The 24,047-nt window shown below is 62.1% G+C and overlaps 13 protein-coding genes across 13 annotated transcripts; 7 read left to right on the forward strand and 6 right to left on the reverse strand.

The window, feature by feature from the left end:
* Positions 1 to 99: 99 nt before the first annotated feature.
* RHTO_04793 (phosphoglycerate mutase) lies at positions 100 to 941 on the reverse strand (the record flags this gene model as incomplete). The annotated part of the gene is made up of 3 exons (XM_016418457.1): positions 100 to 691; positions 754 to 800; positions 870 to 941. 3 exons carry the CDS (start codon positions 939 to 941, stop codon positions 100 to 102), a joined length of 711 nt encoding a protein of 236 aa, XP_016275733.1.
* Positions 942 to 1,088: 147 nt separating this feature from the next.
* On the reverse strand, positions 1,089 to 2,415 carry RHTO_04794 (protein of cyclin PHO80-like protein family; the record flags this gene model as incomplete). The annotated part of the gene is made up of 2 exons (XM_016418458.1): positions 1,089 to 2,127; positions 2,222 to 2,415. The coding sequence occupies 2 exons, from the start codon at positions 2,413 to 2,415 to the stop codon at positions 1,089 to 1,091; spliced, it is 1,233 nt and encodes a 410-aa protein (XP_016275734.1).
* A 536-nt stretch (positions 2,416 to 2,951) lies between these two features.
* RHTO_04795 (protein CWC15) lies at positions 2,952 to 3,878 on the forward strand (the record flags this gene model as incomplete). Its single annotated transcript, XM_016418459.1, has 3 exons — positions 2,952 to 3,491; positions 3,547 to 3,605; positions 3,662 to 3,878. The coding sequence occupies 3 exons, from the start codon at positions 2,952 to 2,954 to the stop codon at positions 3,876 to 3,878; spliced, it is 816 nt and encodes a 271-aa protein (XP_016275735.1).
* Positions 3,879 to 4,360: 482 nt separating this feature from the next.
* RHTO_04796 (DNA polymerase delta subunit 2) lies at positions 4,361 to 6,436 on the forward strand (the record flags this gene model as incomplete). The annotated part of the gene is made up of 8 exons (XM_016418460.1): positions 4,361 to 4,556; positions 4,908 to 5,038; positions 5,108 to 5,240; positions 5,299 to 5,525; positions 5,585 to 5,677; positions 5,730 to 5,965; positions 6,023 to 6,150; positions 6,213 to 6,436. 8 exons carry the CDS (start codon positions 4,361 to 4,363, stop codon positions 6,434 to 6,436), a joined length of 1,368 nt encoding a protein of 455 aa, XP_016275736.1.
* A 180-nt stretch (positions 6,437 to 6,616) lies between these two features.
* On the forward strand, positions 6,617 to 6,992 carry RHTO_04797 (uncharacterized protein; the record flags this gene model as incomplete). Its single annotated transcript, XM_016418461.1, has 2 exons — positions 6,617 to 6,804; positions 6,911 to 6,992. 2 exons carry the CDS (start codon positions 6,617 to 6,619, stop codon positions 6,990 to 6,992), a joined length of 270 nt encoding a protein of 89 aa, XP_016275737.1.
* Positions 6,993 to 7,439: 447 nt separating this feature from the next.
* On the reverse strand, positions 7,440 to 7,905 carry RHTO_04798 (uncharacterized protein; the record flags this gene model as incomplete). The annotated part of the gene is made up of 4 exons (XM_016418462.1): positions 7,440 to 7,453; positions 7,515 to 7,622; positions 7,702 to 7,737; positions 7,821 to 7,905. The coding sequence occupies 4 exons, from the start codon at positions 7,903 to 7,905 to the stop codon at positions 7,440 to 7,442; spliced, it is 243 nt and encodes an 80-aa protein (XP_016275738.1).
* Positions 7,906 to 8,367: 462 nt separating this feature from the next.
* On the forward strand, positions 8,368 to 9,796 carry RHTO_04799 (soluble epoxide hydrolase; the record flags this gene model as incomplete). The annotated part of the gene is made up of 6 exons (XM_016418463.1): positions 8,368 to 8,545; positions 8,615 to 8,792; positions 8,850 to 8,912; positions 8,990 to 9,302; positions 9,364 to 9,633; positions 9,695 to 9,796. The coding sequence occupies 6 exons, from the start codon at positions 8,368 to 8,370 to the stop codon at positions 9,794 to 9,796; spliced, it is 1,104 nt and encodes a 367-aa protein (XP_016275739.1).
* A 555-nt stretch (positions 9,797 to 10,351) lies between these two features.
* On the forward strand, positions 10,352 to 14,572 carry RHTO_04800 (Rho GTPase-activating protein; the record flags this gene model as incomplete). Its single annotated transcript, XM_016418464.1, has 6 exons — positions 10,352 to 11,626; positions 11,682 to 11,832; positions 11,887 to 12,054; positions 12,113 to 12,251; positions 12,305 to 13,575; positions 13,632 to 14,572. 6 exons carry the CDS (start codon positions 10,352 to 10,354, stop codon positions 14,570 to 14,572), a joined length of 3,945 nt encoding a protein of 1,314 aa, XP_016275740.1.
* Positions 14,573 to 14,846: 274 nt separating this feature from the next.
* Positions 14,847 to 17,351, reverse strand: RHTO_04801 (ATP-dependent rna helicase suv3; the record flags this gene model as incomplete). The annotated part of the gene is made up of 2 exons (XM_016418465.1): positions 14,847 to 15,807; positions 15,865 to 17,351. The coding sequence occupies 2 exons, from the start codon at positions 17,349 to 17,351 to the stop codon at positions 14,847 to 14,849; spliced, it is 2,448 nt and encodes an 815-aa protein (XP_016275741.1).
* Positions 17,352 to 17,510: 159 nt separating this feature from the next.
* On the forward strand, positions 17,511 to 21,076 carry RHTO_04802 (ATP-dependent rna helicase drs1; the record flags this gene model as incomplete). The annotated part of the gene is made up of 12 exons (XM_016418466.1): positions 17,511 to 17,846; positions 17,912 to 17,953; positions 18,028 to 18,445; positions 18,502 to 19,014; positions 19,077 to 19,240; positions 19,323 to 19,500; positions 19,559 to 19,868; positions 19,931 to 20,038; positions 20,111 to 20,294; positions 20,376 to 20,496; positions 20,556 to 20,644; positions 20,708 to 21,076. 12 exons carry the CDS (start codon positions 17,511 to 17,513, stop codon positions 21,074 to 21,076), a joined length of 2,832 nt encoding a protein of 943 aa, XP_016275742.1.
* Positions 21,077 to 21,291: 215 nt separating this feature from the next.
* RHTO_04803 (uncharacterized protein) lies at positions 21,292 to 21,794 on the forward strand (the record flags this gene model as incomplete). The annotated part of the gene is made up of 3 exons (XM_016418467.1): positions 21,292 to 21,543; positions 21,607 to 21,729; positions 21,786 to 21,794. 3 exons carry the CDS (start codon positions 21,292 to 21,294, stop codon positions 21,792 to 21,794), a joined length of 384 nt encoding a protein of 127 aa, XP_016275743.1.
* An 85-nt stretch (positions 21,795 to 21,879) lies between these two features.
* Positions 21,880 to 23,246, reverse strand: RHTO_04804 (uncharacterized protein; the record flags this gene model as incomplete). The annotated part of the gene is made up of 5 exons (XM_016418468.1): positions 21,880 to 22,291; positions 22,343 to 22,506; positions 22,563 to 22,672; positions 22,730 to 23,031; positions 23,089 to 23,246. The coding sequence occupies 5 exons, from the start codon at positions 23,244 to 23,246 to the stop codon at positions 21,880 to 21,882; spliced, it is 1,146 nt and encodes a 381-aa protein (XP_016275744.1).
* Positions 23,247 to 23,382: 136 nt separating this feature from the next.
* On the reverse strand, positions 23,383 to 23,988 carry RHTO_04805 (uncharacterized protein; the record flags this gene model as incomplete). Its single annotated transcript, XM_016418469.1, has 3 exons — positions 23,383 to 23,470; positions 23,528 to 23,892; positions 23,959 to 23,988. 3 exons carry the CDS (start codon positions 23,986 to 23,988, stop codon positions 23,383 to 23,385), a joined length of 483 nt encoding a protein of 160 aa, XP_016275745.1.
* Between the last annotated feature and the right edge of the window lie 59 nt (positions 23,989 to 24,047).

A 24,047-nucleotide genomic window follows, 5' to 3' on the forward strand; every position in this document is an offset into this window, starting at 1 on the left:
CCTCGCTCGTTTCTCGCCGGCTGCCAAATAAATGAGGGCGTATAACAGATGTCTAGAGAGTCTATAGAGAGGAAAGCTAGCCCCGTGTCCGCGCCAAGTCTACTGAGCTCCTCCTTCCAGCCCGTCTACCGCAAACAGTCGCCGCACTACAACCTTTCCCTCCGCATCTACCCTATATATCCGCAATGCGCCCGTCCCAAGCGTGAGCTTGAGGACCTCCTCCTCGTTCAGCCCGTCTAGCTTCATACACAACCCTCTCAGCGTGTTGCCGTGCGAAACAACCAGCACACTTTCTCCCTTCCGCAGCCGCGGGAGGATCTCCTCCTCATAGTATGCCCAAGCCCGCTCAACAGTCATCTCAAGCGACTCTCCCCCCGGCGGAACAGCGCTGTATCCCCTTCTCCATTGATTCACCTGCTCCTCGCCGAACTCGCGCGCAACTTCAGCTTTATCCCGCCCGTTCAGGCGTCCGTAGTCGCGTTCGTTCAGGGCCGAAGAGACAGTGACGGCTGGAGGGGGGTCTTGCGCGAGGGAGTGAAGGATGTGTGAGAGTGAGGACGAGGCGCGTTGGAGGGGGGAGGTGTAGGCGTGTGAGAAGGGCGGGATGTTCAGTGTGCGCAGGGTGGAGCCGAGTTGGGTGGACTCTTCGATGCCTCGGCTTGTCAAGGGTGGGTCGAGGAGGCCGGTGAAGCTGCGAGGAGGAGCGGACGAAATCAGCTTCACACGTCGCTTGAGCTGGATAGAAGAGCGCACATGTTCGCCGCGTTCGTTTCTGACTGTCCATGCCGCACCAGAACGAGCTGTCGAGCGAGAGATGCGTAAACTGATGGAGGTGGGGCTCGGGAGAGATGACGGAGGAGTGGACGCACTGTGCCAGGCTTGGAGGCTCGCGAGCTATCGCTGGGAGCTATGACAGGCGATGCGACTTCTCGAGCGGCCATGCGAAGCGGAGACCAAAGCGAGCAAAGTGGACGGAGGCAAAGAAGGGCGAAGCCCAGGCGATGCAGGAGATGCGATGTCGACGACAAGATTTAAAGAGCTGATGGCAACAACAAGATGTAATGACACTGTACTCGCATGCCCGGCGCTCAATCCGCCGTCAACGAAAGCCCATCGAACCGCCTGACCGTCTCCGACGAGCTCTTCGAGCTGAGAGGCTTATCGTCGCCAATGCTGCTGGTCGGCGAGACAGGCGCAACGACACCGTGTCCCTCGATGCTGCTGACGCTCGGCGAGCTAGGTGGCGTGGGGTCTTCATCGCCGTCTCGGGGGGCTTCGAAGAATCCGCGGTCGGTGGGAGGGCGCTGGTGTCGGCGGATAGAGGGGTCGTGGGTGGTCAGAAAGAGATGTGGGGATGAAGTTGACGAAGAGGGCTCGGAGGTCGAGGCTTCGGAGGATGGGACGGAGGATGAAGAGCTGGACGAGGTCGGCGAGAGGACGATTGTCGGTCGAGGTGGAGAGGCGACGTCCGCTAGGCTCACAGGCCGAGTAGGTGCGCCAAAGCCCGTGTGCCGCGCAGAGGGTATAGGCGTAGGCGCAACAGGCGTCCGCAGCTGTTCTTCGTCCCGTCTCTGCTCCGACAGCTTCTCCAGTACGCCCATCTCTTCGCCTACTCGCTCCATCTCTGCGCTCGCGCCCTCAATCTCTTCCAAACTCCACATCAAGCTCCAGCCAAGCAACCGCAATCCCTCACCCTCCAACTTGCACAACTCGTTCGCTCCAACTCCTCCAACCTTCGCTGCCCTTGTTTGCGATAGCGCTCCATCGACGGTGAACTTGCTCGCAATGAGGAGGGTGGCGAGGACGAGACGATGGAGGGTGTACGAGTTGAGGAAGGGCGAGACGCGCGGTCTGTCGACGGACGAGATGGTCGGTGAAGGCGGAAGGGGAGACGGCGCTTCGATTGGAGACGTAGGGGCGAGTCGTGTACGGTCTGGCGGGCTCGAGGGTGACACGGCGGGTCGACTTTGCCGAGGGGGACGGGGAGGGAGCCGCGGCGGGACGACGGAGAGGAGCGGGGTCGGGTGGATGCCGGGTTCGGCGGTGTAGGGTAGATGGGTGATGCGGTTGAGATAGACGATGCCCAGCAGAACAGCGTCTCGCGGGAACGGCGTGTACTTTGTCAATCTGCGCGCGAAGAAGCGAGGGAAATCGCCAAGGCAGATTGCCGAGGGTCAGCTCGTTTCGCGGGTTCAGGACGGAGCGTCTCGACGATGCGCACCTCGACAAGTATGCGCCAATCTCGAGCGGAGGCGGCTGCTTCGAGTGGAACCTCGTGATCGCGCCCTTCGAAGGGAGCGAGTCGTTCGCGGTGACGGCTTCGGCGAGGGCATGGGCAAAGATCTGGTTGAGCGCCTCGATGGGCAGGGTTGCGAGGCGGTTCGTCGCGGGTATCGGGAAGCGCTCGTTGGCCATTCGTGCGTCGTCTGGTGATTGGAGGGATCCGAGCGAGTCGATGAACGTGAGCGAGTCGGGGCGTGCGGAGATGCGAAGGGTTTTGGGTTGGCGGGCGCGTGTGTGGGTTCCTTGGAGAGTCGTAGAGCGTCGCTTGAGCAACTCCGGCAATCTCCAGCGAGTCTGAGCGGGACGAAGAGCGAGGCGAACCAGCAACAAGGAAGGGGGTCTCCGAAGGTAATCAAGCTGAATACAAACTGGTTGTATTGCCAAGTGTAGTCTTCGCGGGCTAATCAGATCATTACAACTTGGTTCGTATTCGACACTGATTAGGCCTTCTTCCGTCGACCCTCCCACTCGAGCACACTCTCTCTGGTACTGCTGCTGCCAAAAGCTTGCTGGACAGAGTCGCTCGTAAATCGCTCATTCCGCGCACCAGTCCAGCCGTCACTCGCACACTCGCCTCCCTCTCCACTCCACCTCGTTCGCCCATCCCCGACGAAACACCCGCTCACATCCCCGCCGAGACCCAGTAGACACAGCATCACTCGCACACAATGTCCTCAGCACACCGACCGACATGGGCGCCCGCGCAGGGCAAAGAAGGGCGCCAGAACTCGCGCTCCTTCTCGGCTCGCGACATTGCCGCGCACACGAAGCTCAAGTTCCGCCAGCCGGGTCAGGGCACGACGTCCGAGACTTCGAGGCGGGACTTGAAGGCTGAGCTGCTCGCAGCGGAGCGTGAGGCTGCGGCGAGGAAGGCAAAGGGCGAGAGGGGCTATGTTGCGGATCAGAAACTGCTGGCGTTGCAGTCGGCGCAGGACAAGGAGGAGTCGGATGCGGCGAGCGAGAGTGCGGCAAAGAGGAGGAAGCTCCTGCAGGAGGCGGCGGACCTCGACAAGGACGACTCGGACGACGAGGAGAGCGAGGAGGAGGACGGCGCGGACAAGGGGAAGGGCAAGGCCGTCGAAGCTGCCAACGACGACGATGACGACGACAGTGATTCGTCGGATGATGACGATGAAGACGAGACGGCCGAGCTGTTGCGGGAGCTCGAAAAGATCAAGAAAGAGCGCGCAGAGGAGAAGGAGCGGCAGGTGCGCGGGCGCTTCCTCCATTCGCACTTCTTGGGCTGACGATGCGTGCTTGCAGGAACGGGAACGAGCCGCGACAGAGCAAATGTCGCGCGACGAGGAGATCGCGACCGGAAAGTGCGTTCTCCTTTCTTCCCTCTTCCTCCCGTGCCTACTCACCTTTCCTCGTACAGCCCGCTTCTGAACCTTCAGGCCGCACTCGGACGCTCGCCAGCACCGTCAACCATCTCGGAATCGAGCGCGGCATCGTTCGGGGTCAAGCGCCGTTGGGACGACGACGTTATTTTCAAGAACCAAGCCCGGACGGAGGACAAGCCCAAGCAGGAGTTTTTGAACGATCTCGGGCGCTCACAGTACCACAAGGCCTTCATGAAGCGATTCGTCGCTTGAGTCGTCTGCGTCCAGCTCTCCAACACCTCAACCTTCCCGTCTCCCTCTTTCAACATCATCCCCCGCCCTGTCCCACTTTCTCTTTCTCAGCTCTTGAGCACTCCTTGTTGTACCCCTCCTTCACTCTACTGCACGCATGCCGACCAGACGAGCGAACGGAACCCCTCGTTGTCTTCTGGGCGTACTCTGCAACTTCATCCCTCTTCGCAGCTTCCTCTGTCCGGACGTAGCGATGCCTGCTTCCTTAAGGAGTACGAAACTACACTCAGGAAGTGCACGAAGCAGTGGCCCGATCTGGTCGCCCTCTCCTTGTCCCGCTCTTCCTCTCTCCTCCTCCTCCTTTCATCCCTCTCCTTGCTTTTGCGCCCGCCTCTCCTCCTTACACTGCCAGAGTAACTGTCATTGATCCAAGCCACTCGCCTGGCCCGCCACGCCCTCCGTCACTCTCTCGAGTCCTCATCTCACCATCTCACCAACTCGCGATGCCCACCCGCCTCACCTCGTCCTACGCGCTCCCCGACCCGTCCGACGACTCCCGCGCACCCTTCACAACCTCCCGCGACGACGAAGAGTTCCAGAAGCAGTACGCCAATTTGTACTGGCAGCGGTTGACGGAACTTAGGGCGAGGGTGCTGAGCGAGGCCAAGAGGCGGTGGGTTGAGGGTGAGGGTTTCAAGGGTGAGTGCGCGAGTCTACTGAGGCTTTGTCTGCGTTCTTGCGGCTTTGCGGCTTCTGTTCCTCACCGCGACTTCCTCATCGCTCACGCGTTGGAGCGCGAGACTTTGACATTGTCCAGAGTGCGGCTTGCGCTGCGGAACGGGTTGGCATAGGCTCGTGGGGGCGCAAGGGTTCCTCAGCAGCCAAGCGGCCGAGCGGAGACAGGCTGTGGGCTACCTTGCAACGGTTCAGCTCCTTGAGGAACTCGTTAGAGCCGCTGAGCCTGCCACTTCACGCCTTCCACGAACTCGCACGGCTCTACAATATCCGAGGCTGTCATTCGTGAGCTGACCACCTCCCGACATCCTCCAGGCGCCTCGAACCGACCACAGCATGTCCGTCGCCTGCTCGAAGTCGAGAACGGCAAGCTCTGCTACGTCGTCGGCACCGTCTACGTCGACATGCCTCTCAAGCCCAACGTACTTGAGGACTTGGCGCGGGATGTGCGTTCGAAGCGGAGCTCGAGACGAGAAACTAGCCAGACTTTGCTGATGGGCTTGAATCGTTCGCAGCACCACATTACGGCGCCTGCGACCCGGAGGAAGTACCACTCGCCATCGGACGAGATTATGCTGGAAGACGAGAGTGGGCGAGTGCGGCTAGTCGGAAGCAAGGTGGATGACGCAGAGGGGACGTTCGTGACAGGTGACTTCCGACTCTTCGTGCCACAAAGTTCACTCTCGCTGACACCTCTCATCGATAGGCACCATCATGGCCGCACTCGGCGCCGAGATGGCCTCGGGCGACTTTGAGGTCTTCGAGTACTGCTTCGCCGGGATGCCTGAACAGCCGCCGCTCAACCCGACGACTCCCGAGGGTGAATGGGTCGCGCTAGCGAGCGGGATGGAGATGGGTACGGCGAGCGATGTCGCGGACGTCAGGGCGGAGTTGCTGTCGGAATGGCTGTTGGGAGAGGCGGGCGACGATGAGGTGAGTCAGAGGGGTCGTCCCGCGTCTCGTCAAATGTTGCTGACACGTCGGTACCGCAGGACCAGTATGCGGCGGTCAAGGTGACGCGGCTGATCCTGGCGGGTAACTCGCTCGCGCAACCCGACGTAATCGCTTCCGACGAGCCGAAGAAGGTGCGTCTCGCCTGCGGGTCAACCCCAGCGCCGGCTGACAGTTCACCAACAGAAACGCTACGGCTACGACTCGTCAATGTACACCTCGAAGCCGACCGAAACCCTCGACGCGTTCCTCTCCGAACTCGCGCCGTCCATCTCGATTGACATGATGTCGGGCGAGAAAGACCCGACTGAGCCGACGCTGCCTCAGCAACCGCTGCACCCTGCGCTCTTGCCGAATGCGGCGACGTACGAGGGCTTCACAGGGCGGACGAACCCGTTCTGGTGCGATGTTGGCGGAGCGAGGTGCGTCTCCCATGTCCGCCCGGGTACTCTGGACTTGCTGACGACTCGTTCCTACAGCTTCCTCGGCACGTCTGGTCAGACGCTCGACGACATCTTCAAGTACATCGACAGCGAAGACCGTATCGGCATTGCCCAGCAAACGCTCGAATGGTCGCACATCGCGCCGACATGCCCGGATACTCTCTGTGCGTTTGCGTATGCCTCTTTAAGGTTGAGACGAGCTCGCTAATGCAGAAGGACTGCGCAGGGTGCTACCCTTTCAGCGGCAAGGAGCCTTTCGTCCTGAAGCAAACGCCTCACGTCTACTTCTTCGGCAACCAGCCCTCGTTTGCCACGCGGTCAGTCGAGTCGGACGACGGCAAGAAGGTCCGCATCGTGCTCGTGCCGCGGTTCTGCGAGTCGGGCGAGGTCGTCTTGGTCAACACGGCGACTCTCGAGGTCAAGGTCCAGCGGTTTGAGCTTTTGCAGTAGCGGATTCTCGCGCGTCTCTTGGCTTGTTGTAACTCTAGCTGCATTGCCTTGGCCTTCACGTCCCTCACGATGCCGTCTTCGTCTTGTCAGTCTTGCCGCGTTTCGTTCGCTTCTCCTCGCCCGCAACCACATCGCTCGTCACGCTCGCACGCCTCGCCAGCTGGCGCATACACGTCGACTATGTCATACACCCCGTTCGCCTCCGCTCAACCCTCCTCGCAAGCCTCGGCGAAGACGCGCCAGATCGCCCACCTCGCTCAACAACTTCAACTCCTGGCGCAACGGACGGAGCAGCTCGAGCAGTTGTCGGCTACGACGGCCGAGCAGGCGAGCTACATGCGGCTGTTGGGAGGATATCACGCGGCCTGGTGAGTCTCGCTTTCGTCGCCGTGTCGCGAAGGGGAGGAAGTGTTTGGCGAGGCGGAACGACCGGAGTCAAGGCGGTTTGGGCTGACGGCTCAATTGTAACCGTAGGTTCATGGCCTCTCAGCGTGTCATGACGCCCGGAGACGCGTCCGATGATCAGGGAGAAGCGCAGGGGCAGCAAGGGCAGTGAGGAGGGACGACACGGCCCAGGGGGGGTAAGGAAGGCTCGCGGGCAGGATGCGCGATAGGAGTGCGTTGGCAGGAGTACGGGGAGCAGCCAGAAGCGGACGCGGACATCCCGGACGACGGATGCGACGGCGAATGCCTTCCTCGACGATCTTTCTTCCCGCCGCCTCCTCACTGCCGGCACGAAGCCCTCGCCTTCGCCCCCGCCACCGACAGACACTCAGACGGAACGCACGACCCGGCGATCAGTACGAGCGGTCGCCCTCCCTCGGATCTCCCGCCCTCTCGCTTCCGTCAATCTACTCGCCTCGACTCAGCAAGTCCAGATTCAGGCCAGCGCCGCGGGAGGTAGGATGCGAGGCGGAAGAGTGAAAGAATGGGGAGGCTGGATTGCGTAAAGGGTTACAAGCATACACAGGAGGGCCCAATCCTGGAAACCCAGACGACTTCCTCAGATCTTCTCTCCTGCGGGTCCGAGTCCTCGGTCAGTGCTTGTTAAATATTATAGGAGCAAGTCGGCACGCACCAGTCGTCATCTGCGAGAGGGCACCGGTCTTGACCCTCGTTTGGGCGTACATCTCCCGCGCCTTGCGATCGTTCTTGCGTTTGAAGTAGATGAAGGTCGGCAAGGCCACTGCAGTCGTGAAGTCGAGTCAGTACAAGCCTGTCGAATCGCACAAGCGGGAGGCGAGGAGTGAAAGGGAGAGACGCACACCCGAGAACAGAGAAGAAGGAGATCAGGGTCCCGCCTGTGGCCGCGTAGCCCTCTCGTCAGCTCGTTCTCGTCCTCCTCGCTACCGTCGTTACCCTGGCTAGCGGGACCGGGACGCACGCATCGTCGAAGCTGCCCGGATCGGGGCTTCTGAAGGACCAGGAGGCGGGCGTACGGACAAGGCGAGCGGGCGTGTTGGTCGCATCTTGGCACGTCGAAGGTTCTCCCCAGCTCTAGCGTCTCAGAATGAGCGTTCGTGCGCAGTGAGCGATTGTCAGGGAGCGGAGAGAAGTCGAGCGAGTTAGCGAGTTGGTTTGTCTTCCACAGCAACGCCATCTCCGCTTTACGGCGCTGTGAGACTGTTGCCTAGCTAATCAGTTCACAAATGACCGGTACCGACGCCCGCCAGCTCAAGTCAGCCGCCCTCTCGCCGTCGCGCTCATCAATTCTCGTTCATCTCTCGGAGGGACAGTCGACGGCAGCATTGCGTCTGAAGGGCTCGGCTGGGTGCAGAGACAACCAAAGAAGGCTGCAGTGGACGCAGTGACGCAGGCGGACGCTCAGAATGCTTTCGTCGCCCTTTCGTCGCCTCACACCGGGTCTACCGGAATCCCCACCTGCTGCTCTCCCTCCTCCCCTTCACTCTGCTCCCGCTGTCACTGCTGGAATGGCGCCGAATCCGCTCGATGCATCGACGTACAACCACCGCTTCGTGACCGTCCATTCGGGCAATCGCTACCACCTCGTCGACCAACCTCCAACACACTGGCGAGGATCGGTCGAGGAGGCGCCGACCATCCTGATGTGCCACGGCTTTCCCGACTTGTGGTACGGCTGGCGTTACCGTGAGTCGAGACGGCGCTCTATCGGGAGAAGCTGGACAGGATGGGATGCTCACCACCTCCTCCTCGCAGAGATCGCCGCTTTCGCTGCGCGCGGCTTCCGCGTCCTGTGCCCAAGCCAGCTCGGTTACGGCGGGTCGTCGCAGCCTGGAGCGGTCGAGGCGTACAGCTACAAGAGCGTAGCTTACGACATGAACGGCTTGCTCGATGCTGTTGGAGCGGGCAAGGTCATCGTTTTCGGGCACGACTGGTGCGCTGCGCTCTTCCGCTTGTGCAGCAGAGGCCGGACGCTGAGACGCTCTCGCAGGGGAGGCATGGTCGCTTGGCGCTTCGCCGACTACTTCCCTCACCGCGTCATCTGCATCGCTAGGTGCGCATGCTCGCTCCTGGCGCTCTTCCCGCTCCTCTTGCGCCTCGAGCTCTCCGCTGACTTGCCTGATCCCACAGCGTCTGCACGCCTTACATGCCGCCAGCCGGTCCCTCCACGCCCTACGTCTCGACGATGGACCTGGTCCGCACGAAACTGCCCAACTTTGGCTACCAAGCCTTTTTCGAGCGCGAAGACTCCGCCAAGAAGATCGAGCCGGTCCTGGAGCAGTTCTTCGCCGTCAACTTCTCCGCGACCGTGCGCGGCAAGTTCATCGAGGCGGGACGGGAGTTGCCGCAGTTCCCGGTGCGCGAGGGCGAGATGGAGAAGAACATCGACCGTATGATGAGGGAGAAACAGAGTGGGAAGGCCAAGCCTGTGCCGAAGGACCCTGTGCGCCTTGCTCTTCCTTTGGGCCCGAAGTTTGCAGAAGTGACTCGCCTCTTCCGCGCAGGAGTACCAATACTACCTCGACACGTTCCAGCGCTATGGCTTGCACCACCCGCTCAACTGGTACCGCACGCGCCGCATCAACCACACCGAAGAGCAGGCCTCCCGCCTCCCGACCTTCTCGCCCGACATTCCCGCCCTCATGATCCCCGCTGAGAAGGACCCGGCTCTCCCGCCTGCGATGGCAAAGAGTCCTGCTGTCATGAAGTGCTTCCCCGGAGGCAACTTGCGGGTGTTGCCGGTCGTCAAGGACGCCGACCACTGGCTCTTGCAGGTGCGCCGTCTCGTCTTCGCCGGTCTCCTCCGACGCCACAGCTGATTGTCCTCACCCTCAGGACGTCCGCTTCCGCGACCAAGTCACGGACATGCTCGCAGACTTCGTCGACGAGGTCCTCTCAGGCAAATGGAGGCCGGAAGCTGCGCCGTCGAAGCTTTGAGGTCCAGCTGCGCAATCAAAGGTATATCATAAGAGACTTCTCCAAGAGTCCCTGTACTTTATGATAGCCAATATACTGTAGCCTGGGCAATCGACTGCGGTACTTCGAGGAAGTTGCGAGCGAAGCGATCTTCCGGCGCGCGTCTCCTTTCCACCGCTTGCGCGCCTGGAGCAGTCGTGCCGACGTCTCTCGCAGCAAGCTCGAGGAAGCAGACGGCAAGGAATGGGAGGTCGAGCGAGCGCAAGCAAGTCGTCGTCCTCACCCTTGCGTCCTCGCCGCGACACCTTCCTCCTTCGTCGCCCGCCGCAAATTGCCCCAGACAGCGCTACGGCCTGGCCCAGTCGATCCCAGGGAGAGATCTGGAGCTTGACGTCCTCCTTGCCGGCGCCCTGCTGGCCGCTGTGCTCCTCCGCTCTCCTCTTTCCGCGACCCAAAGACCCTCGCTCACACGCTCGCTCCTACGCTCGTTCACTGAGGACTGCGCTCAGATCCGCTTGTTCCGTCAACCTTGATCCGCCGCGAGCCCTCGCGTGTCCGCTCCCGACACTCAACCGGATGTCACTCTCCTCTCCTCCTCAGCCAGCCACCCATTTCGGACTCGCAACGCAGCTCCGCACGCCGCCGCTGGACGGCGCCTCGTACAGTCCGGCGTCGACACACAGCTCGCAGGCGAAGAAGCTCACGCCGGCGATGCGGGCAGAGGGGAGGGACGGATCTCCGCGACTGTTTACCGTTCCGCAGTGGAGCGCGAAAGACTCGCCCCGGTCGGCCTACTCTGCCAGCACAGACGGTCCTTACGGTAGCTTGGACATGGCGAGGGCAGACAGTCGGGGAGTGATGAGCGACGTGGGATACGAGCCGCTCAGCCCGACCTCGAAGGGACACTCGCGAACGCAGTCGTCGCCGCTTAACGGGTTCAAGGCGGACGGTTCGCCGACGATGCAACGACTCTATCGACCAGAGTCGCCCACATCCGCCACTCCCCCTACGCCCCAGCAAGTCCACATCCCTTCCGAAGTGACGGCGACCGGCGCACCCATCTTCAACAAGGTCGACTTCAGCTTCGGCTCCCAGCCGCCTCTCGATCTCGGTATCACACTCACCTCGCCGTCCTACTCGACATACAAGGCGACGAGCACGCCTCTCGCCAGGTCCGCCTCGGCAGATGCCGTCCACACACCTCCTCTCCCTCCCGCCTCGAAAGACGACGTCCCCGGCACCCCTTACGCCGCTGAAGTGCGAGTCAGTGTCGCGCAGAGGGTCGAGAAGGCTCCCTCGTTCCGCAAGGCGTCGCTTGCCAAGCTGAATGCAGAGCGACCTGCGAGCGGACCTCTCTTCGAAGACTACCGCCGACCAAGCAGCGCAACGACGGGGTCCGGTTCTTCGTCCGTTCGAAATGGCTCGCAGGACCTCAGCGTGCCTCGACTGCGACCACCTCGTGCATCCTCGCCAGGCGGAACAAACCGTCCTGTCGGTCAAGGCCTCCGCTCTTCCTACGCCGGGTCGAGCATCTCAGACAGCGGCGTCGCGACTGCCAGCCTCTTCCGTCGCGCCTCGTCCGTCTACGTACCGAACTCGCCAGGCGGCTTGACAGCAGTTGCCGTCACCTCCGTCGGCGCAGGACCCGGCAGCCAGAAGATCACGCCTGGCGCCAAACTCCCACTCAATCTCCTCACCCTCTCGCGACGAACGGCGCACGTCTCGGACGTACCAGGCTATGCGTGGCGGTTGAACCTACTCGAGAAGCTCGAGCTCATCATGGGTTCGTTCTTGCGGATTGAGGACGCCGAGGCGATTCTCTCCATCGGCAACTCGTCGGAGAAGAAGAAGGTGCGCAGGTCCCAGCTTTCCTCTTCCGTTCAAGGCTGACATCCTGCTGCAACAGAAGCGGAGCGAGTCGCGCAAGTCGCAAATCGGCATGCCCACACCGTCCTCGGATTCGCTGCGGCAGCCAGAGGAGAGTGCGAAGAAGGTGCCCGAGCCGAAGACGTTCTTCAGTCGCATGAAGCGTGTCTTGAGCGTACAGGGTCCTCCAAGTGCGTCTCAGCCCGCAAGCCACCGTCGCTCTCGTTGACATCCTCTCTTTGCAGCACGAGAATCGCCTTCCAGCTCAAACGCCGCCAAGAAGGTCGTCTTCGGCGCGCCCCTCGCGCAGGTTGCCGAGTACGGCTTCGTCACGTCGATGATTGCGGGTCAGCGGCACGACCTGCCAGGCGTCTGCTTCAGCACAGTCGAGGAGATCTACCGACGGGGCCAGGGTGCGTTTCCGGTCTCCGCTGTCTCGTCGAACTCCGCTAATTGTTCGCCACTCTGCAGGGTCGAAAGTGCCGGGACTGATGCAGCTGCAAGGCGAGCCCGGACGAATCGCCAAGCTTGTTCAGATCTACAATACTCCGCCCGACTACGGCGAGCACCACGACCTGTCGATCGAGTCCATCCACAACGTTACCTCCCTGTGCGTTCACGGCTCGCCTTCCAGTATTCAGACGCTAACCTCGCTGCCCACAGCCTGAAGCGCTACCTCCGCGACCTTCCTGAACCCGTTCTCGACCAGCGGCTGTGGCGCCTCTTCCAGGTTGCGTGTGTCGACTCGACCAACTCGCTCAAGGCTCGCATCGCCTCCGCCCAGATCATCCTTCGCCTTCTCCCGACCCCGAACTTCAGCCTGCTCGTCTACCTCGTCGCCTTCCTCTCGCAGATGCCGCTTTTCCCGGAAAACAAGCTTTCGCTCGCGACGGTCTCTGGCATCTTCGGCGCCATGATCATGGCGCCGCGCCCGGCGCCGCAGAAGAAGCCCGCCAAGGGCGAGATGGTCATCAGCGGACCGGGCGAGTCGGTCGAGTCTGCGGGCGCGACGGCCAAGAAGGGGGAGGTGGCGCTGCGCTGGCTGCTCGAGCACTGGAGCTCGGTCGCCGACGGTCTCCTCGACGCCGACTTCGATATCGACCCTGCGACGATCGTCGACAATGCGGACGAAGCATCGCCGGATCGCAGCGAGAAAACGTCGTTGCTCGCACCGACGCTCGACGTCATTGTCCCGCAGGGCGAGCTGCACATCCAGCAGCCCGCTGCGCAGGAGGAAACAGCGCCGCTCGCTCCGCCCATCCAGCTTCCTCGCGACGCTCCCGCCCCTCCCGTCCACGAGCAAGCCTGGTCGCAGCGCCAGCCGTTCTCGCCGGTCGTCGAGCAGCACACCGCCGAGCTGGATTCCATTCCTCGCTTCGAGGACGTCAGCAAGACGTACAACTCGCAGCCATCCACGCCTGTCGCCCAGGACGACACGCCTCTCCATTCGGAGGTCCAGCGACTCGGCTCGGAGCGATCAGGCTCGTCTGCGCACTCGCATGCGTCACCTCGTCTTGACCCGCTTGCGGCTGCGGCGTTCGCAACCCCGAAGAGTCCGTCCATCTACCAGGAGGAGTCTGGTCCGCCTACACCGCAGAAGGAGATCCAGCAGCCACATTTCCCTTCGATCGCGGCCGTGCTGCCGTCGCAGCCGGAAGAGGATGAATTGGAGCGGGAAGAGCGCCCGCCTGTCGCGCAGCAGGACGAGGAGGAAGAGCATGGCAGCCCGCACGATTCGACGGATGAGCCGCCGCGACTTTCGTCTACGCACTCTTCCGCCTCGAGCGAGCACAGTGTCTCCATCAAGACTCCTCCGCAGTCGGCCCTGACGCACGAAGCGGGCGTAAACGGTCACTCCAAGACATTCGACGCCGACTCGCGACCCATCTCGATGCGCGATACGAGCGTTCTCGACGACGTTGTCGATTTCGATGGTGCGTACGGATTGTAGCACTCCCGCTTCGCGATACTGACGCTTGTACGTTTGCAGAGACGTCCGTCTACTCCTTCCCTGCCCCGCCCATTTCCCCTACTTCAGCGACCCGCCCATCTCCCTTCCTCATCCCTTCGCCTTTCCTCAGTCAAGCCGAGCTAGACGCAGCCAGGGCCGCCGAGCATGCGAAGGAGGTGCAGTCGATGCCGCCCCCGCCAAACGCTGCCAACTACGCCAACAGAAGTGGCCCGTCTGAGTCTGAGTCGGCAAAGCAGATTGCTTCTCCATTGCAGCATCGCTCGAGGCCGTCCGTCGAGGAGAAGGCGCTCGTGCTCCCCCCTTCACGCGAGGTGGTCAAGGCGGAGCCAGGTCCCCCTCTCGATGAGGAAGATGACGATGCGCCTCCGCCTCTCCCTCAGAAGTCGCCTACTCCCAACGGCATCGGCATCAACGGCCTTCCATCGTCCCGCACCTCTTCAACCCTCCGCCTGTCCGACCACGAGTCGCTCGAGCGGGTGGGCGCAGAGGCCAGCCCATCCAAGGCGAATCCTGGTCGCGCATCAGCATCGCTGCTTCGCACGGTCGACGAGCAGCTCCGCGAGACCCAGCAACTCGTCGAGAAGCAGCGGCAGGAGGTTCAGTCGCTGTGGCAGCAGCTCACGGACCTCGAGCTTGAGCGGACGGCGGAGCGCGCCGAGATGATCGACCTCAGGCAAGAGGTTGAGAGCTTCAAGGAGCGCATGACGAAGCGGTTGAGTCGCAGCCTGAACGAGCAGGAGAAGAAGAAGCTCGAAACGGCGGAGCACAAGGCGAGGGACTCGGAGGCTCGAGTGCGTGTGGCGCAGGAGGAGGCGAGGCGCGCTCGCGAAGAGTTGGCGCGGGTTGAGGAGAAGCGGCGGAAGGAGCAGGCGGATGCGAAGAGCCAGATTGAGGCGCTCGAGGCGCAACTTGGTTCCATCCGCGCCGTCCTGCTTGGCGGAGCTGGCCTGAAGATCTAGATACCCCTTCACCTAGCCTTATTCCTCTATTGCGTTCAGCCTTTCAATGTGTAGCGGACTCGTGTTGTGCAAGAATGTCGTCGGAACATGAGCGTGTTGCCGAGTTCTACGATAGGTTCCGTTTAGATACGATGCGTGCTGGATGAGATGCGAGGGGCGTGCGGCAAGGATACAACAAGAATCGAACGGTACAGAACAGCGGCTGCGCCTGAAGAGAGGAAGGAGCGGAGGAGGGGTCGTGGCGAATTGGCCCGCCGTCCGAGCAACAGGCGACTCAGACGCGCATGCCGCTCGCAACCGCCCTCTTGTGCTTGACGCCAGAGCTGCGGTCGCTGCGCTCGAACTTGATGCCGTCGAGCGTCGTCTCGATCGCCTTCTCGACCCGCTTGCGCAACTCGCGCGCACCCCTCTGGTCGCAGAAGATCGGAGCGAGGCGGTACGAGAGCCACAGGTAGAGGGTGAGGCATCTGTGGTTCGATTCGAGCGACGAGAGCGTGACGGGCGAGAAGACGCTGACGAGGCTGCGTTTGACGTCGCCGGTCGGTTTCGGCGCGTTTTCGTCGGCGAGCAACTCGGCTCGCATCGCGTGAGCCTCGTCGACGCGCTCGAGGAGGCCAAAGAGGCCCGTTTTGTCGGCCCAGTCGTCGACGAAGACGGGCTCGCCTGCCGCGTACGAGGAGGCGAAGTCCGTGAGAGCCTCGACGACATACGCATCGCGCTTGTTGACGGGCGCGAGTCCGAACGTGTACCGTTCCTCGAACGTAAGCGGGCGGATGTGCGCAATCGTGTCGGTGTTGAAGGCGATTCCGCCGGTGCCTGTCGAGCGGTAGTGAGGCATGGTGCGGACCATGGCGCGGGAGAGGCTGACGACGCGAGAGAGCGGAGTGGAGGCAGGCAGGATGGAGTAAAGCTCCTTGTACGCCTCAGGAGGCGCGGTGATCGAAGCTTGGCGGACTTGCACGATGGGCTCCTTCATCGCTTCGCGGAGGATAGGCAAGTCGCTGGCGTCGAGCGTTGTAACTTCGCCGAGAGTCGACTCCTGCTCAACCTTCTTGCCATCCTCCGCCTCGCCTGCGTCGACTGGGTCGAAGTCGGGAGCGGAAGGCGAGACGGGCGTGTGGACGCCGTAGCGTCCGGCGCGACCGGCAATCTGCTTCACTTGCGGTGTCGGTAGCCGGATCTCATTCTTGCCATCGAACTTGTGCACCGACTCGAAGACGATGCGGCGAATTTTGCTGCGATGGAGACTCGTCAGCTTCGATGGGCAACAATTCCGTGCTGAGCGGACGCACAGGTTGAGACCCATCCCGACTGCGTCACTGGCGACCAGGACGTCAAACTCGCCCGCGTTGAAAGCCCGCGCCTGCTCCTCCCTGACCTCGGGCGGCAAACCTCCGTACGCAACCGCCACCTTCAAGCCCGTCCGCTGCTCGACCGCGCGCTTGAACGCAAAGATGTTGCTCCGCGAGAAGGTGACGAGGCAGTCGCCGCGCCTGATCTTGCTGAGGTCGCCCTCGAGCGATTTCTCCGCGACAACGAGAGGCGAGAGACGCTGGTACCGCTTGACGATGCACTCGTCGCCGAGCTCGGCTGCGATCGTCTGGATCAGCTCGACGACGCTCTCCTCGCCGCAGAGGTGGAGCTCGTCGCAAGTCGAGCCGATGACGGCTGCCGTCCACGCCGCGCCTCGCTGCGGGTCTCCGATCATCTGGATCTCGTCGATAACGCCAACCTCGAGCCGCTTCTGCAGCGGGAACATCTCGACCGTGCAAGACTGCAAGCCTGCCTCGGGGTCGATGATGCGCTTCTCCTCGCCCGTGACGAGGTTGCACACACGCTTGCCCTCCTGGCCGATCTTGCCCTCGTTGAACCGCGTAAACACCTCGTGGGCGAGCAACCGCAAGGGTCCGGCGTAAGCACCTGTTCGTGCGCGAGCGAGTGCGACGAGAGCGTTGTACGTCTTGCCGGAGTTGGTCGGGCCGACGTGGAGGATGAGCTTGCGCCGCCGCTGGCGTGCACTGAAATATTGTTCGTAGGCGAAGCGGCGGTCGGCGATGCTGGCGAGGAGATGGAGTTTCGTGACGGTCGAGATGGACTGAGAACTGTTGGGCTGGACAGGCGGGACGGCGACATTCGTGCGGACCCAGGCAAGGAAGGCGGCGAGCGAGGCGTTCCACAGGGCTTCCTCGGGGCCCTCCTCGATGTAGGTCTTGGCGACTTCGTCCATATCGAACGAGGTGTAGGCGGCAGGAACAGACTTCGTTCTTTCTTGCCATGCCTCGTCGGGAACAGCCTCAACCGCTTGGAGACTGAACCTGGTTGTCAACCGGCTCAACTCGTCCTCGTCGACGCCCAGATCAGACGCAAGGGAGCGGATTTGCGGCGAGATCCGTCTCGGTCGTCCTCCGCTGCCTGGGCCTCCTTGCCAAACCTCGACCAGGTGCTGGCGGAGCTTGTGACACAGCGTTGCCCGCGAGATGGTCGACGGTCCGCTGCCTTTCCTGTTGTCGTAGCCGCCTCTCCCACCCCGCCCTTGCCCTCCTCCTCCGTACGATGGTCGAGAGTTGCCTGCCCGTTCTGCAACACGAGCGAGTGCCGCTTGCCGCGACGATTGAGGCCCCGATGATTTGAGCGTATCAATCAAGTCGAGCGACACTCGTTTCCGCCTCGTCGGCACCTGTCCTCGCCAGAACGGTGCGGACGAGTGAAGCGAGCGGGCGGCGAGAGACGGCGGTGGCGGCGTGCAGTGCGCGAGCGGCTGTGCGAGGTGGCGCAGCATCGTAGCAGTCGTCGCTGCTGTCGCTCTGCCGGTCAGCCACAGAGCAAGCGAGGTGGACGAGTGCAACCGCGACTTCATCAGTTCAAGATGAGCTCGAGCGAGAGTTGGCATCTCTCTGTCTCGCCTCGGCTCGTCTGCTGGCTGGTTGACTCGCTAGACATGGCTGGATTCATCATGACACTCGACTCGGACGACGAGGGACCCGCCCGCTCGCCGTCGCCGTCCCCGCCGCCCCCCTCGACCCGCAAGGCCTCGTCGAAGAACGACGCCGCGACCGCCGCAAAGGGCAAGAAGGGGAAGGCTGCGAAGGGTGCAAAGGCCAAGGGGAAGGGCAAGAAGCTGCTCGACACGGTCGTCGACGCCGACGACGACGAGGACACGCCCGTTGACAGTCCTCGAGGCGGTGCAGCGGACGAGGAAGTCAGGATGGACAAGGGATTCGTGTTTGACGGGCTCGGCGGAGGCTTCATCGGACGGGAGAGAAACAGTGTCTGGGTGCGTGCGGTTTCACGGGGAGGCGAGTGACTTTCTAAACTGACCTCTCCTCCCTCCTCTCGCAGGACTCGGGCGAGGCGTACATCCAGAAGCGGCCTAACGCTATGGTGAGCACTCTTCTGTGTACTCCTAATTTCGAGCTACAGAACCCAGCGCTAACGACAAGTTTGTCCTAACGCAGCCCCGGTTGTCGGTCGACGAAATCATTGCCCGCCGCGCCGCAATCAAGTCCGCCGAGGCTCTCTTCGAGGAGTCGGACAGCAATGAAGGTGGCAGCGACGAGGAGCTGGATTATGAAGAGCTCGAGAAGGAGATGATGCGCGATTTGGAGAATGGCGACCTGGATTTCGAGGGTCTCGATGATGAGTCGGACGATGCGGAAGACGACGAGGATGAGGATGACGATGAGGAGGAGTCGGACGTCGAGGAGAAGGAGGACGCGCCGGCGAAGAAGGCGGCTGCGAGGAAGGACGCAGGGCCTCAGATCGTTGGAGGAGGCGACGAGGCCGACGAGGAAGACTGGCTCGGATTGGAGGAGAAGAAGAGCGACGCAGGCAGTGACGCCGAGGAGAAGGACGGCGAGGACGCAGAGCTTAACGGTTCGTCCTGGTCTCGCGCAACCGCCTTCTGGATGCTGACTTCAGGTCTTGTATAGGGTCAAGCGGCTTCGCTGCTCTCGCCGACGTCGACATGTCGGACGCCGAGGACGATGAAGACGACAACTCGGCATCTGACGAGGACGCGTCGCCCGCCGACCGCCAATCCCGCGCCGACGCTGCCGCCGCTAAAGCCTTCTTCACCTCGCACGAGAACTCGACTACCCTTTCCCGCAAGCCTCTCTCCTTCACAACCCTCCCGAACTGCACTCTCTCCCGTCAGCTTCTCCTCGCCCTCGGTTCGCTCAACCTCTCTACCCCGACGCCCATCCAGGCGGAATGCATCCCGCTCGCCATGCTCGGCAAGGACATCGTCGCTTCCTCCGCTACGGGTTCCGGAAAGACCGTTGCGTTCTGGGTCGGAGTGCTCGAGCGCCTGTTGCACCGCGACAGGAAGAACCCGATGACCCGCGTTATCGTCATGTGCCCGACTCGCGAGTTGGCGGTCCAGGTTCACGGTGTCGGAATGGCGCTCGCGCGGTACACGGACGTCTCGTTCTGTCTTTGCGTCGGTGCGTTCTTCTCCACCCTCTTCTCCTCCTTCCTCCGTCCGCTAACTTGGTCTGAATGTCAGGCGGTCTCTCGCTCAAGGTGCAGGAAGCCGAGCTCAAGCAGGGCCCCGACGTCGTCGTCTCGACGCCCGGCCGTCTCATCGACCATGTCCGGAACACGCCTTGCTTCTCGATGGATGGCGTCGAGGTGCTCGTACTCGACGAGGCGGACAGGATGCTCGAAGAGGTACGTTCGCAAACTACTCTGGATTGCGAGCCCCATAAGTTGGCGCAGCTTCGTTGCTGATCTTGCTGGTCGTCGCCTACAGGGTTTCCGTGACGAGCTCGAGGAAATCATCTCGGCCGCTCCTCGCTCTCGCCAGACTCTCCTCTTCTCCGCTACCGTCACCGAGTCAATCCAGCAGCTCACGAGGCTCTCGATGAACAAGCCTGTCAGGGTCAAGATTGACGAGATGGGCGCTGCGGCGAAGGGGCTGGACCAGGAGTGTCCGTCGCGCTCGTTTCGCTTTTTCCTCTGGAGCGGTGCTGACGACCCTCGTCGCAGTCTTGCGCGTCCGTGGCGACAAGGCGGGCGAGTCGATCGAGCTCAACTCGCGCTCGGGTGAACGCCACCGCGAGGCCCTTCTCGTCTCGCTCTGCACGCGCTCTTTCAGCTCCGGCCGCACCATCATTTTCTTCCGCTCCAAGGCCCAGGCGCATCGGATGAAGATCCTCTTCTCGCTGTTTGGCAAGGGGCTCGAGAAGAGCGACGAGCTGCACGGTGACCTGACGCAAGAGCAGCGGTTGCGCAGTCTGAAGCGATTCAGGGACGGAGAGGCGCGGTTCTTGCTTGCTACGGACTTGGCGTCTCGTGGGTGCGTGCTGTCTCTTCCCTTGCTTCCAAGTCGAGTTTGCTGACCTTCGTCTCCTCGTTTAGTCTCGACATCAAGGGTATCGAGAACGTTATCAACTACGAGATGCCCAAGTCAATTGAGATCTACCTGCACCGTGTCGGTCGTACCGCTCGTGCTGGTCAGAAGGGCCGGTACGTTTCGACTTCTCTGCGCCTGGTCTTTTGTCGTACGGCACAGCTTCTAACCCCGTCCTGGACACGCAGTGCTCTCACGCTTGTCGGCGAGTCGGACCGGAAACTCGTCAAGCTCGCGATGAAGCACGCCCCGCCCGAGTCGATCAAGCAGCGTACCATTCCTGGCGTTGTCGTCGCGGTTGTCTCAAAGCAGCTCAGGGCGCTCGAGCCGGATGTGCGGGACGTGATGCAGGAAGAGAAGGAGGAGAAGGAGGTGCGTGGTGACGCTCTTTCTCATGGTCCGGCAGCGCATGTGCGAACCCGCGACTGACTGGGTCCCCGCCTTCTTGTGCAGATTCGTCGCGGCAACATGGACTTGCAAAAAGCGCAGAACATGCTCGAGCACGAGGACGAGATCAAGTCTCGCCCGGCACGAACATGGTTCCAGTCGACCTCGGAGAAAAACGCTGCGAAGAGTGGGTCGCGCTCTTGCTCTCGCTTCATGGGGCGCGGCTGACAGTATGTGCACTTACAGACCTGGGAAAGGCGGAGCACAACTCGAAGTTCCAGGAGAAGACGAAGAAGCGTGCGTTCGACGAGGAGGACGAGCCGCTGTCCAAGGCTGTGCGTTGACTGTCCTTGCCTCCACGAGCCTTCGAGACTGACATCGCTCTCACTTGCCTGTAGCCCAAGCGGACACCCTTCTCCGGGCTCTCGCGACGAGAGAAGCGCCGCAAGATGGCGATGCGGGAAGACGAGGAGGATCGCGCTTCCGGCGCGCAACGGGAGATTGGCTCGTCCATCCGAGCGGCCAAGAAGGCAGCTCTTCCCGGCAAGATTCACGCCGCGCGGCCGGAGCGGACACCTGGGCAGGGCGAGGGCAAGAAGAAGAAGAAGGGCGGCAAGAAGAGCGTGTTCGACCGGGAGATGGGCGTTGCGGACGGCGGGGCGGCGTCGGACAAGCGGCCTGGCAAGAGGGAGCGGGATATGATGAAGGGCGGTGGCGGAGCGAAGCACTCGCTGGGCAGGATGGGTCCCAAGCCGAAGAAGCGGTGAGGAGGAGTGCGTTTGGGCTTCTCCTCGGCTCTTGCGGAGGTTGGGTCGCGCATCTTTCTGCATTGCAGCATGATCTATTGCTATGCCGCATGCGCCCGTCGTCCACGAAGAGCAGCCACACTTGCTTCTCCTCCTCGTTTCCCTCTTGGCTTGCGCTGTTCTCTCGCTTGCGCTGCCCTCGCTCGTCCGCCTCCGAGGCTATCTCCAGCTATCTCATGGGTGCTCTGTGCGGTAAGGAAGACCACTTCGACGCGCTCGAACGGCACTCGTCAGGGAATCGTCTCGGCGCCCCCACATCAGCAACACCCGCCTCGAAGCCCGCCAACGCAGCAAGCGGCCCATCAAATGTCGGCAAGTCGGTCTCAACAAGTCCACCACAGCGGCTAGGCGGGAACGAAGGCGGGACTGGCGATGAGGCTGAGGCGAGACGGCGTATGCTCGAGGCTGCGGAGGCGCGGAACAAGGCGGTACGCTCGCCTCTTTCTGGCTGCTACGAGCCTTGCCATGACTAACTCGTATTGTTATCATAGTCCGCACAACGAGGCGCGCCTTCGGGAGGCAAATTGTCGAAGCAACTCGCCGGCCAAGCCAAGGACGGAGGGAGGGCTCAGGAGGGACTGGCAGAAGCGGGCAGGCGGGAGCAGCAGCTAGTCGTGAGTGATCTCGAGATATCGCAGGACGGACGCAAGCTGACGATTCGTGCGCACAGTGGGATTGAGGAGGAGGATCGGGTCTCTCGGGTCTTTCTTGTTGCTACATTCGCAGTGAACCGGCTTCGATATCATCGCCGTAAGGAGAGCAGACTACGACGCCGAGCCGTTGATCGACATGACCTCCTTCTTCGATAACCTGATCTGCCCTCGGCCCCATTTGCCCATCGCTCCTCCCAAACCCCTCTGCCGCTTGTCCTTCCCCTCGACCTTCCGCTTCTCCTTGAGCGACAGCGCCTCCCTGCCCTGCCCAGCAGTCCCCTTCTTCGCGCCCTTGCCGAACCCACCAGCCTCGTCTCGCGCCTGCGCGCGCTTGAGGTTCGCGGCGTTCTGCCCGCGGCGCAAGAGACGAGGTGCGTTCTTCGGCAAGGGCGTATGGCCCTTGAGAGCTTTTGTCGGCTCGAGAGGAAGCTCCCGGAGGAGATCTGGGAGGGAAGACGAGCCGGTGCCGGATGTGAGCGGCTTGACGAGCGAGGCAAGGTGCGAGTCGAGTTTCGCGAGGTGGCTGCGGAGCGAGTCGTCAGTGGGGCTCGCATGAGACAACGAAGCGACTCACTTCTCCTCGACCTGGTCTTCCTCTTCCTTCTCCGCTGTCGCAGCACCCTTCGCGTCACCCGCCGCGAGCGCAGCCTTCTTCCGGGCCGCCGCTCCGCCAACATACTTGACGTTGTGCTCGTCTGCAATCGACCGCTTCGCATGCAGGTTCTTGACTTTGCCAGCCTGCGAAAAGTAAGCGGGTGAGCGAAGGGACCGAATCGACAGGCGGAAGAAGGGACCTTGAAGTCGCGGATCTCGCGCTTGCTCAACGGCGCTGAAGGTGTGGCGGCTAGAGTCGACGGTTCTCGACCAGGCTCGACGAACGCAACGACTGTCGCGGCCTTTGAAGCTGCAGAAGCGAGACGTCAGCTTGGCGAGCCTGGTCGCACCGGAAGAATGGACGAACCTGACTGCCCTCGCTCATCCTCCTCGACCCCGTCCTCTTCCTCGTCATCCTCACCGTCTTCGCTGTCCTCGTCGTCCTCGAAATCCGCATCATCCATCTCCCATACGCTCTTCGCCTCCTTGACCTCCTTAGCCCTGCCATTCGAAGACCCGCTCGTACTCGCAAACGGAAGCGCGCCACCCAGCAGACTCATCTGATGAGCCTCGAGGGCAGCCAACATAGCCGCGCGGTCGTCCTCCTCATCGTCGTCGCTCCCCTCGTTCGCATCCGAGCTGCTAGCTGATGAGGCGTCTGCTCGGGGTCTATGCGCGCAAGGAGTCAGCTTGGCTGCTAGAAAGAGGTTTGGAGAGTCTGCGCACCGGTTCGACTTCTTCACAGCCAGCCTCGCGCGCTTCCTTGCCCGCTCGTCATCCTCTCGGGGAGCAGGCGCAGCTCGCGCCTTGCCCTTGCCTTTCGCCGCAGCGGGAAGCGCTTTGCGCTTGTGCAGTGCGCTCGATGAAGCAATGGCAGCCGGCATAGCTCGAACCGAAACAGTCTGAGACGAATGAGCAAGATGGACGAGTCCAAGAGGATGAAAATGCAAGAGAGGACAACAACTACGGGAAATGCTGGGAACGAGTGTCTGTGCGTAAGAGAGTGTCTGTTGGAACCAGCTAAGCCAACACCGCCAAACCACCGACGAGAGCCGCTCCGAACAACGCTGTCAAGGCCGTGTCAGCTCGTCCGGCCGCCGCAATGTACCTGTAACGCAACGCGATTAGCTCTACGTTCGGCTCGGATCGTGCAAACGGTACGCACCCGTCATTCGGACCCAGCGCAACACCCGTCGCAGTTCCTCCTGGCGCGTACGCCGTGATAGAGACCAGCTGGCTTGGCGTAGGGGCGGTAGTGAGGTTCGCCGGCTGCGTCGACGAGCTCGTGCTTGCCGCTTGCGTCACCGTGACATTAAGCGTGACAGATCGGTTATTGGAGACCGTCACGAGTTGCGAGACGGAGAGAGAGGGAGAGGCCGACGAGGGTGCCGAGGTGATGTTGGCGCTGGCGCTGCCCGACGAAGCCGCTGAAGATGCGCTCGATGCTGATGAGGAAGCGGTCGAGGAAGCGCTCGTGATCAAGCCAGACAAGTCTGCGGCCTGTGCGACGGCGAGCGAGGAGAGGAGGGTCTGTGAGGGGGTCAAGCGGCGTCAGCTAACCGTTGCGGCGGTCGAACACACGTACGCTTCACTCACTGCAAGTGCTGCACGCCAGCTGACCCTCATTGCGAGCTATCCGAGCGAGTGCGAGTTGGTCGACAGAGCGAGAGTTGCGATGAGGAGGT

The sequence above is a fragment of the Rhodotorula toruloides genome, assembly GCF_000320785.1.
Source record: "Rhodotorula toruloides NP11 unplaced genomic scaffold Scaffold3, whole genome shotgun sequence".
Taxonomy (NCBI): Eukaryota; Fungi; Basidiomycota; class Microbotryomycetes; order Sporidiobolales; family Sporidiobolaceae; genus Rhodotorula; species Rhodotorula toruloides.